Raw genomic sequence first — 10,852 nt, forward strand, 5'->3', positions numbered from 1 at the left:
CGTATATATTTTTTAGTTGTAGATGGACACAATACCTTTATTTTATTTATTCATTGATTTTTATGTGGTGCTGAATATTGAACCCAGTGCCTCATGCCTCACGCGTGCTAGGTAAGTGCACTGCCACTGAGCCACAACCCCAGCTCTGGGTTGAGGGTCTTTTAAAGCCTTTTCTCTTGTTATTCCCTACTTGTCTTGCTTTCTTAAAATCTGGTCTTCTTATTGTTTCCAGAGGTCTTTCTAAAACATCTGTCCTAGGCTGGGGGTGTAGCTCAATGATAAAACGCTTGTTTAGCACACACAAGGTGATGGGTCTGACCCCAGCATGCATGCATGCATGCATAAAATTAGATAAATAGGGGCTGGGGTTGTGGCTCAGTGGTAGAGTGCTTGCCTTGTACACATGGGGCACTGGGTTCAATCCTCAGCTCCACATATAAATAAATAAAGGTATTGTGTCCATCTACAACTAAAAAAAGTTATGAAAAAAATAGATAAATAAATATCTGTCTTACAATATGCCAGACAGTCTTTTAGGTGGTGGGGATATAATAATGAACAAGACAAAGAGGATTCCTGCTTTCAAAAGCATAAATTCTGCAAATACAGAAATAAACAAGAAAGAAGAAAAATATGTTTCATGTAGACTGGAGACCTATTTTAGATTGGGAGGTCAAGAAAGGCATTTTTGAAAAGAACACACTAAAAACCAGAACTGAATGACACAAAGGACACATCTATGCAAACGTACAGGCAGAGAGACCACTTCATTCCCCAGCTGAAAAAGGCTTCTTTCAATGGTTTTCCAAAGACTTCAGGATCTAAGTCCAAATTTCTGCACAGGGCAGAGAAAAGGCTTACAGCATGAGGCCAGCTACCTTCCTCTAGTTTTTTACATTACATGACATCAACTCATTACATACTCACAAGCACCACGAAGACAGCAAGTAGACTGGCTGAGTCCCCCTTACCTTTATTCATCTTTGTACTCTGTCTCTGCATTAGGAGTCAGCTCCATAAATGTTTGTTAAATGGCATATTGGGCAAAAAGTTTAGATGCATTATAAATGTACTGATCTAGATCAGTGCTGTCCAAGAGAAGAAGCATTCCACGTGTGTAAAGTTTCTTCATAGCTACATTAGAAAAGTAAATGAAACGGATGCAACTGTCTTTACATTTTATTTAATGGAACATATCCAAAGTAGTATCCTTTTAACCTGTGATTCATATAAAGATATTGAGCTATTTTACATTCTTTGTTTATCTGAAATCTTCCAAATCCAGTGTGTGTATTTCACCCATCGCATCTCAGCTGGGACTGGCCACATTTCTAGTGCTCTGCAGCCACCTGTGGCTTGTGGCCACCTCCTTGGCGACGGTCCCCTACCAAGGACCTAAAGCAGCCCAGCCATTCACCTCCTACCGCCTTACCTATTTCATCTGCTTTGCAGCCCTTACTAGTTTTACTCGCAAAGCTCTGGTTTGCCTGTCTCTTTTGTGACAAGGACTCACCCTGAATGGTGCCAGGACAGGACAGACATTCAATAAGCGTCCATCCCTTCTTGAATCCGTGCCCAGCGGGCATCGCGAACCTGGGCCGTCCTCTCACCCTCCGGGGCTGCCCTCGCCCTTCCTTTCCCAGGCGGGTCCCTGGAATGGGGCTGGAAACCGTGGACGTGACTGGGAGGAGTCTGGCCTCCTCGGGTTTCGCGCGGCGCGCACGGGGACGCGGCCGCCGGCCATGGCAGACCTCACGGTGTGCTCCTTCCTCACCAAGGTGCTGTGCGCCAACGGCGGCCGTATGTTCCTGCAGGACCTGCGCGGCCACGTGGAGCTGTCGGAGGCGAAGCTCCGGGACGTGCTGCAGCGGGCCGGGCCCGAGCGCTTCCTGCTGCAGGAGGTGGAGATGAAGGAGGGCCTCTGGGACGCCGAGGCGGAGGCGGCGGCGGGCGCGGGCGGCGCGGGCAGCGGCGGCGGCGCCTCGGCCTGGAGGGTGGTGGCCGTGTCCTCCGCGCGCCTCTGCGCCCGCTACCAGCGCGGGGAGTGCCAGGCCTGCGACCAGCTGCACTTCTGCCGACGGCACATGCTGGGCAAGTGCCCCCACCGCGACTGCTGGTGAGGGGAAGGCGCCGGGGGCCCGGAGGAGGGCGCGGGGCGAGGGCCTTGGGTCCAGCGGGAAGCCGGAGCCCAGAGAATGGTGGAGGCGGGTCCTCGTCGGGCGCGGGGTGGGATGGCGACCTCCGGGGAGGCCTCGTCTGCGCTCCCGGCTGGATGCGGGGGGGGGGGGAGCGGGAGGTCCCTCGGCCCAGAGTCCTCAGTCGCCCGCGCCCCCCAAACTGCTGTCCTGCCAAGGTGCCTTCGCTACACGCCTGGGTTGAATCGTGCAGGAACTTTTGAGTTGACCCCCCTCAAAGTGGCCTCCAGGGGACATCTGAGGATCCCGTGAGATCCATGGGCCTTTTGCGCCCACTCCCCTCTTAACTACAGTTTTACAGGAGCAGGTCTGTGCTCTCGGGCTGTAAAATCCTGGTCTGGCCTGACCCACCCCCTCCCCCGGAAACAGGGCTGGAGGCTGTGAGTGAGGACCCACCCTCCGCACCCGCTCAGCGGGAGTTTGAAGCTCTTTCGTGGCGCATTCTCGCCGCACCCTCACCCCCACTTTATGTGGAGGCGCTTTCTTTCTAACGTTAGTAGACAATGGGAGACGGTCCCTCTCTGGGTGGAGAACAGATGTGCAGCCTGTCCAGGGAGGTGACTGGGGGAGGTACACTTGGCTCGAAAGCATCCTTAATGAATAAGAAAATGACCCTGGGAAGGGAGTAGTTTCAACCCAACTTTCTTATTATCAATCAGTGCTGGGAAATTGTGTGACCCACTGAAGTTGAAAGTTGTCTAAGGCAAGAATCCCACCCACTGGCCCTTCCTCACCTGGGCTTCTGACCCAGAGCTTTGTGTTTCCCCAGGTCTACCTGTACCCTTTCTCATGATATCCACACACCTGTCAACATCCAAGTCCTGAAAAACCACGGGATTTTTGGCCTCAATGAAGCCCAGCTTCGGATCCTGCTTTTGCAGAATGACCCCTGCCTTTTGCCAGAGGTGAGTGGCCATGGAGTTCATTGCCTTCTCTGGCTTTGTAGCGTAATAGCTCTGAAGTAGTATGATTTAGTTTCCGATTCTTAAAAGGACCCTTTCTAATTCCTATAATGACAAAATTCGCATGTGTGTTTCTGTTTAGCCATACATAAAGAATTGTTTTCAACAAAATAGTGAGAATCCCAAGAGAAAATATTATGAGACTACCAATTAAAAGTAGAATTTTGTAATCTGGCACCATGATTCTATCATAGACTTTTTCATGTTGCCAGAAAAGGGGTGGGAGGAAGGTGGGGGAGTGAGGAGACCACCATTCAGGATGGCCCTGTTTTTTGGTTTTGGTTTTTTTTTGTGTGTGTGTGTGTGGTGGTGGTGGTGGGGATTGAACCCAGGGCCTTGTGCATGCAAGACAAGCACTCCACCAACGGAGCTATATCCCCAGCCCAGGATGATCCTAGGGTATGACAGGGTCCAAAGGGAAAGAAAGTTGTGAGGTAGAACATGTGAGCTGGAGCTTTTGGTGCAGAAGATGGCAGAGGCCTCCCTCGAGTACATTCGAATCTGTACCCAAGGCAGTCCTGGAGGGGATCTTAGGAAGCAAGGCTTCTTCTTGGCATCCATCTCATTTTAAATGCCTGAAACCTTTGCAGCAGGTTTTCTGTGAGCCAGGAGCATCCCTCTGTTACAGAAAGTAGATTCATCCAGAAGCTGGCGCAGATTATTGACAGGAAGGGTTGAAAGGTGACATCAACTGTGAAGCTGGGAACAGACCTTCCTCTATTAGAGGGAAGGAGCAGTACAGCTGCTGTTTGCCCTTTAATTTCACAGTATTTCTTGATTAGCAAAAGTTTAATGGGCTTTTTTTTCTTTCTTTCTTTTTTTTTTTTTTAAACAACTGTTTACCTGTCCGAGATTTTATTAGCAGGACTGTAGCGGCCAGTTGCAGAAGAGAAGGGGGGAGAGAGAGAGAAAGAGAGAGGGAGGGAGGGAGAGAAAAGAGAGGAGAGGGGGAAGAGAGGGTGAGAGGGAGAGAGAGAGGAGAGAGCAGAAGAGGAGAGGGGGAAGAGAGAGAGAAGTTTAATGGTTTTATATTGTCAAACTCATTGAATCTTTTTCTTTTTTTTTTTTTTTTTTTTTAAGAGAGAGTGAGAGAGGAGAGAGAGAGAGAGAGAGAGAGAGAGAGAGAGAGAGAGAGAATTTTTAATATTTATTTTGTAGTTCTCGGCGGACACAACATCTTTGTTGGTATGTGGTGCTGGGGATCGAACCAGGGCCGCACGCATGCCAGGCGAGCGCGCTACCGCTGAGCCACATCTCCAGCCCCGAATCTTTTTCTTTATGGCTATGTTAGACAGCTTTTTTTATTGGTGTTACTAAAAGACCTGACAAGAACAAATGTAGAAGTTTATTTTGGGGCTCACAGTTCAGAGGTCTCAATCCATAGAAGGCCATCTCCATTCCTTGGGGGCTTGAGGTCAGGCAGAATATCATGGCAGAAGACTGTATGGAGGAAAGTGGCTTAGGACAGGCAGATCAGGAAACAGAGAGCTTCACTTTGCCCAACAAGGACAAAATATAGACCCCATAGGCATGCCACCAAGGACCCACCTCCTCCAGCCACATCCTACCTGCCTACAGTGGGCATCCAGTTAATCCCTAGCAGGGGATTAATAATCTGATTAGGTTTAGACTCTCACAACCCATTCATTTCACCTCTAAACTTTCTTGCATTGTCTCACACATGATGGGCTTCTGGGGATACCTCAGATGGAAATCATAACAGTGGCTCTTCCTAGATGACCTGGGCCCAGCCTCATCTTGTCCTATTAGACTGCTTCAGTGTTCTTTTAGCTCTTATAGTGGGAGGCTGCCCTTGGCCCAAAGTTGGACCTAGAGGTGTGTGTGGCCACTTAGACATCAGGGGCCACAGACAAGCACAGAGGATGAAGTGAGAATGATGCCTCCTGTCTTTTGTATGAAGGTGCCTGGTTGATTCCTTTCACTGCTCTCCTAAAGGTACAGTGCAGGATCCAGACACAGCACACAAGAAAAGACAGTGGGGGATAGTATGTGAAATATCATGCTAGCTCATTTGAAAATTTAGATGAAATGGACACATTTCTAGACACATAGGGCAAACCAAAATTGATTCAAAGAGTCTTATATTTTTTTAAAAAATAAAAGCACTAAATAAACCCTGAAGTGTAAGTTTTCTATAAGAAAACATCAGGCTTACATAGCTTTATCATTTATTTCTATCAATTTTTTTGCATCTTAAGCACAATTGAAAAATAAAAATTATGTATTTATGGCATACAGTGAATATTTTAACATATGCTTTCATGTGACATGATTAACATAACCCTGCTAATTAACATATCATCACTTTATAAGGTTATCTTTTTAAAAATTTTGAGTAGTGAGGATTTTTTTAAAAGCAGGTTTTTAAAAAATTTATTTATTTATTTATATGTGGTGCTGAGGATTGAACCCAGGGCCTCACACATGCCAGACAAGAGCCACAACTCCAGCCCAGTGATGAGGATTTTTAAGATCTACTGTCTTAGTAGTTTATAAGCATAGAGTATGTTATTTTGAACTCTAGACACCATGCTGTACCTTAGGGCTCCAGAATGGATTCATCCTAACTGAAACTTTAGTCCCCTTCACCTGCATCTCCCCATTCTCCCCCCAAGTTCCAACACATCTTTAAGGAACAGATTGTTCTAATATTTGGACTAGGTATGGGGTCTATTTTCCTTGATCTTCTGTACATTGTTGTACCAGCATCCTACTATTTAAAATAGTTTATAATATATGATAATCCAAGTCTCTATACCCATTATTCTTTCTCAGTTTTTTGTTTAATCAATTCTTGTTTCCTTTTTCTGATAAAGTTTAGAATCAGTTAAATTCCTAAAACTATTTTTTTTAAGAGAGGGAGGGAGGGAGGGAGGGAGAGAGAGAGAGAGAGAGAATTTTTTAATATTTATTTTTTAGTTTTCGGTGGACACAACACCTTTTTTTTTTTTTTTTTTTTTTTTTAATGTGGTGCTGAGGATCTAACCCAGCGCCTGGCATGCGCAGTACCGCTTGAGCCACATCCCCAGCCCCCTAAAACTATTTTCTAGGAACTCTTTGACTCTAGGAGGGTCAAAATTGCATTAAAATTATAAGTTCATTTTAGAAAATTGGCACCACAATTATAGATAGGGATGCTCTTTTGTTTTAAAGCAGGTTATGTGTGTCCTGTAAAATTACCCATGTTTTAGCTTGATTGGTGGTGTTCCTGTTGTACCATTTAACATGCTCCTCTATTTCTTGAATATATGGTAAACTAATAGATCTGGAAGTTTGATGGGATTTGGGTTTGATTTTTTTTTTTATAGCAAGAATATTTTTATAGGTGGTGCATTATTAGGGTAACTTAACATTCCAGTTTGCCTGGGAGTGGAGGGGTGTCTTGAAATGTCAGACTTTCATAATGGTATTTCTTGTTGTACCACATGGGGGATCATATAACATCTTGCCATCTTTTTGTGTGTGTGAGGTGAAGTCTGATTGGTCATTTCAGAGCTGACAGCCTGATCCATCGTTATAAAGCTCCCCGAGAGTATGTCCTTGGTTTGCCTGGAGCAGACCAGTTCACGTTAGCTGTCCCCAAGTAATCATTAACAGTGCTCCCCCGCTCTCTGCCTGACTCTCATATTATATGGTAGTTCTGCCTGACTCTCATATTATATGGTAGTGCAACCTGTCGAGATGGGTTTCATTGAAGTAGACCTGAAGTGGGGATTCGGGTCTTGTGATTTATTGAGGGAGGGCTCTTTAGGAAAAACCAGTGGGGAGGAAGGGAAGCAGGATATAGAGGAAAAAAGGCTATAAGCTCGGGGAAGTCTGGCCCAGACTTGATCATGGGGCCATGGATAAAAATTGCACTGAAGAATTGCTCTAGCCTGGGGGCAAGGGGCCAGGCTTTTGTACCTCCATGTAAGTCCTTCATTGGCTACAGGGTTTGGGGGAGAGCAGGTCAGTTGAGGGTCCAAAGTAAGAGAGGGAGTAAGAGAGCCAGTACACACACTGTCTGGGGGAGGCCAGGGCAGGGCTCCACTGATATCCCTCAGCCCTTCACCAAAGATCTTAACAGCTGTTGACAATCAGAAGATGCCATTTACATCAGGGAACTTCAAATCAAAAGCACTATATCACACCCTGGTTAGAATAGCTATTGTTAAAAATAAATAAAAAAATAAAATAAATGCTGATGAGGATGCAGAAAAAGGGGAATACACTGTAGGTGGGAATATAGATTAATGTACCATTATGGAAAACAGTACAGAGGTTCCTTAAGCAAGCAAGGAAGAAACAATATCTAACTACCATATATTGAGGCATTGAAATTAGTATGTTGAAGAGCCATCTGCATGGCATGTTTGCTATGCACTGATTGCAATAGCCAAGATATGGAAACAACCTAGGTGTCCATTGATGGATGAATAGATAAAGACACACACACACACACACACACACACACACACACACACAGGAATATTATTCAGTCCTAAAAAGAATGAACTGTCATTTGCAGCAACATGGTTAGAACTGGAGGACATTATGTTAAGTAAGTCAGATGCAGAAAGACAAATATTACATGTTCTTACTTACAAGTGGAAACTAAAGGTGATCTCAAAGAAGTGGGGAATAGAGGCTGGGTTTGTGGCTCAGTGATAGAGCACTTTCCTGGCATGTGTGAGGCATTGGGTTTGATTCTCAGCACCGCTTATAAATAAATGAATAAAATAAAGGTCCATCAACAACTAAAAATATACATATTAAAAAAAAGAAGTGGAGAATATAATAGTGGTTACTAGAACCTGGGAAGGAATAGTGTGAAGGAGGGAAAGATGGAGAGAGGATGGTTGATGGGGCCAGGGGTGCAAGAGTAACCTACTAATGTTCTATGGCACTGTAGGATAACAATGGTTGACAACAATTAATTGAATATTTCAAAATATCTAATTGAATTTGAATGTTTCCAGTACAAAGAAAAAACATATGTTTGAGTGACAGACATGGCAACTACCCTCATCTGATCTTTATACATAGTATAATACACATTGTATACATGTATTGAAATGCCACACTATACCCCAATAGAGGGTACATAGTAATATGTACAATTACTGTGTGTCAATTAAAATATTAATTTAAAAAAGATACCATTTAATCTCCAGTTTTGTAGGAGGAACTGTTTTTTATTGGCTGAAAAAGATACAATAGCGGGTTGTGGTAGCACATACCTGTATCCCAGCACCTCAGCAGGCTAAGGCAGGAGGATCACAAGTTCAAGGCCAGCATGGGCAATTTAGCAAAACCCCATCCTGAAATAAAATAAAAAGGATGGGGGGGCTGGAATTGTGGCTCAGTATAGAGTGCTCGCCTAGCAAGTACGAGGCCCTGGGTTCGATCCTCAGCACCACATAAATATAAATAAATAAAATAAAGATAGTATGTCCAACTACAACTAAAAAAAATAAAGTAAAAAAAAATTTAAAAAAGGGCAAGGAATGTAGTTCAGTGATGAAGTGCTCCTGGGTTCCGTCCCCAGTACTGCAAAGTAAATAAAGATACGATGAGAACTAATATTCAGGTATTGCCTTCTTTCCGTACCAGGTCTGTTTGCTGTACAACAAAGGTGGGGATCCCCTCTATGGTTACTGCAACCTCAAGGATAAATGCACCAAGTTCCACGTGTGCAAAGCCTTCGTCAGGGGAGAGTGCAAGCTGCAGACCTGCAAACGGTCTCATCAGCTCATTCATGCTACAGCCCTGAAGTTGCTCCAGGAGCAAGGACTGAGTATTCCAAGTGTCGTTAATTTTCAGATCATTTCTGCCTACAAGCATATGGAGCTGCACAAGATGCTTGAAAACAAAGGTAGGCCTAGCAGAGGCAGACAAGAACCGTCAATGGTGAGGTGGTTTCAAAATCTTCACAGTAAAGAAATAAGAACAGTGACTTGAAAGTGAGTCTGAGGACCAAACCACTTCATATGTTAATTGCAGCTTTGTTGTTAGAAAGTTTAGGACAGTGGACAAGTGACAATATTGAAGGGTTTCAGAAGACTTTTGAGTTTATAGTATTTGAACAGAGTAGCTCCTGGGCCAGTTGGGAGCAGGAGCAGTCTTAACAACTTGCTGGGAGGTGGGGAGGGAGAAAGGTGAGGATAACATAGGGATGGCTTTCTTTTATGAATTGGTTTAAAGGGTCTGCTTTTTTTTTCATTTTTTAGCAATTTTAATCACATTATAGAAAAACTTGGAGCACAAACTAGAAATAAAAATTGCATGTGATTCCCCTCACTCTAAACGGTAATAATTGTTACACTTCATTGTAGGCCATTCAGTCCTGTTACTGTGTAAATGTTCTTTTAACTATAATGTGTTTTGCTTATTTATTTTATTAAATTTGCTTATAGCTGAAAATCAGTTAGTGGTGGGTTTAGAATTGTTGATGAGAAAAGGTAATTAATTAATTGCCAAAGTCAGAGGTACTAAGCTTTTATTTTATTTTTAAATATTTTTTAGTTGTATGTGGATGCAGTGTCTTTATTTACTTTTATGTGGTGCTGAGGATTGTGGGAGTGCCTCACATGTGGGAGGCAAGTGCTTTACCACTGAGCCACACCCAGTACTAAGCTTTTAATGTGCAGTTTTCTTTCTTTCTTTCTTTCTTTTTTTCCCCCAGTACTGGGGATTGAATATCATGCCAGACAAGTACTCTACCACTGAGAAACTTCCCCAGCTCTTTTGTGAAAACAAAAACAAAAATTAAGTTTTGAGACATCCTGACGTTTTCTTATGTCGGAATGTTAGTGGCAGACTTTATGAATTTGAAAGTAAAGGGGGACTCCGGAATACCAGTGTCACAGGCTGTCTAGGGAACTCTCAGGGAGAGAAGGGACCTTCTACTCTGTTTCTGATGTAGTGCCTATTATTATTGTCATCTGGTCATTTTTACTGGGACTCTTCTCACTGCGGAATACTGACTTTCTGCTTGCTATTGTTATATTTTTAATGTAACAATTACCTGTTTTAATTCAGAAGGCACAAACTCTCCAAACCCTGGGAGTGAATTAGGAGTCTTGTCTGAGACCTGGTTACCAATATAAAATGAAACTTAAAGAGTAATACAAAGAATATTTTTGGAAAGCTTATTCCTCTCTTCTTTCTTTTAGATAACTCAGCTACTGAGTGTTCACAGGGCCTTGAAAAACAGAGAACACAGGAGGCCAGGGCTGGAGAAGGCAGGCCTCTGGTCCCCCTCCCTGCTCAGTCAGCCAGGAAGCCCTGCCCAGGTAAACCGTGAAGGGCACCAGTGAAGCAAAAAGCTTCTTCATCTTGGAAGACCTGAAAGCAAGTCTTCTGCTGAGCTTCAGTTTGTAACCATTCGTTCGTTCTTTTAGTCATTTCTTAATAATGGTCATTAATAGCTACCTCACAGCTTATTGTGAGAGCTAAAGGTGGGAGGATAAAATTTGGCATGGGTGGCTGGGGATGAGGTTGGACATGAAGCAGGCAAAGAGAAGGTAAAATTTGAGCGCAGAGGGGTCAGTCCAGGGAAAATCCTGAAGATGCAGCTTCTGCAGTTCCTGAGCATCTTCCCCAGCCTGGGCGGATGGAGCTCTTCAAGTGGTAAATTTCTGCTGACTTCTGTGGTCTGACCAATGATTTTGTCCATGTAATCAGTTTACATAG

At 44.0% G+C, this 10,852-nt stretch overlaps 1 protein-coding gene across 1 annotated transcript; it reads left to right on the forward strand.

Moving 5' to 3' along the window:
* The first annotated feature begins 1,742 nt into the window (after positions 1-1,742).
* Positions 1,743-10,501, forward strand: Zc3hav1l (ZC3HAV1 like). Its single transcript, XM_026398583.2, has 4 exons — positions 1,743-2,116; positions 2,965-3,100; positions 8,771-9,032; positions 10,333-10,501. Exons 1-4 carry the CDS (start codon positions 1,743-1,745, stop codon positions 10,461-10,463), a joined length of 903 nt encoding a protein of 300 aa, XP_026254368.2. The 3' UTR covers positions 10,464-10,501.
* Positions 10,502-10,852: the final 351 nt, after the last annotated feature.

The sequence above is a fragment of the Urocitellus parryii genome, chromosome 3 (assembly GCF_045843805.1).
Source record: "Urocitellus parryii isolate mUroPar1 chromosome 3, mUroPar1.hap1, whole genome shotgun sequence".
Classification (NCBI taxonomy): domain Eukaryota; kingdom Metazoa; phylum Chordata; class Mammalia; order Rodentia; family Sciuridae; genus Urocitellus; species Urocitellus parryii.

Excerpts from the sequence above, each read along its gene's own strand:
- Zc3hav1l (XM_026398583.2), top strand. The coding sequence starts at position 1,743 with ATGGCAGACCTCACGGTGTGCTCCTTCCTCACCAAGGTGCTGTGCGCC. Across the intron at positions 2,117-2,964 it reads TGCCCCCACCGCGACTGCTG|GTCTACCTGTACCCTTTCTC; the intron begins GTGAGGGGAAGG and ends GTGTTTCCCCAG. Across the intron at positions 9,033-10,332 it reads CAAGATGCTTGAAAACAAAG|ATAACTCAGCTACTGAGTGT; the intron begins GTAGGCCTAGCA and ends TCTTTCTTTTAG.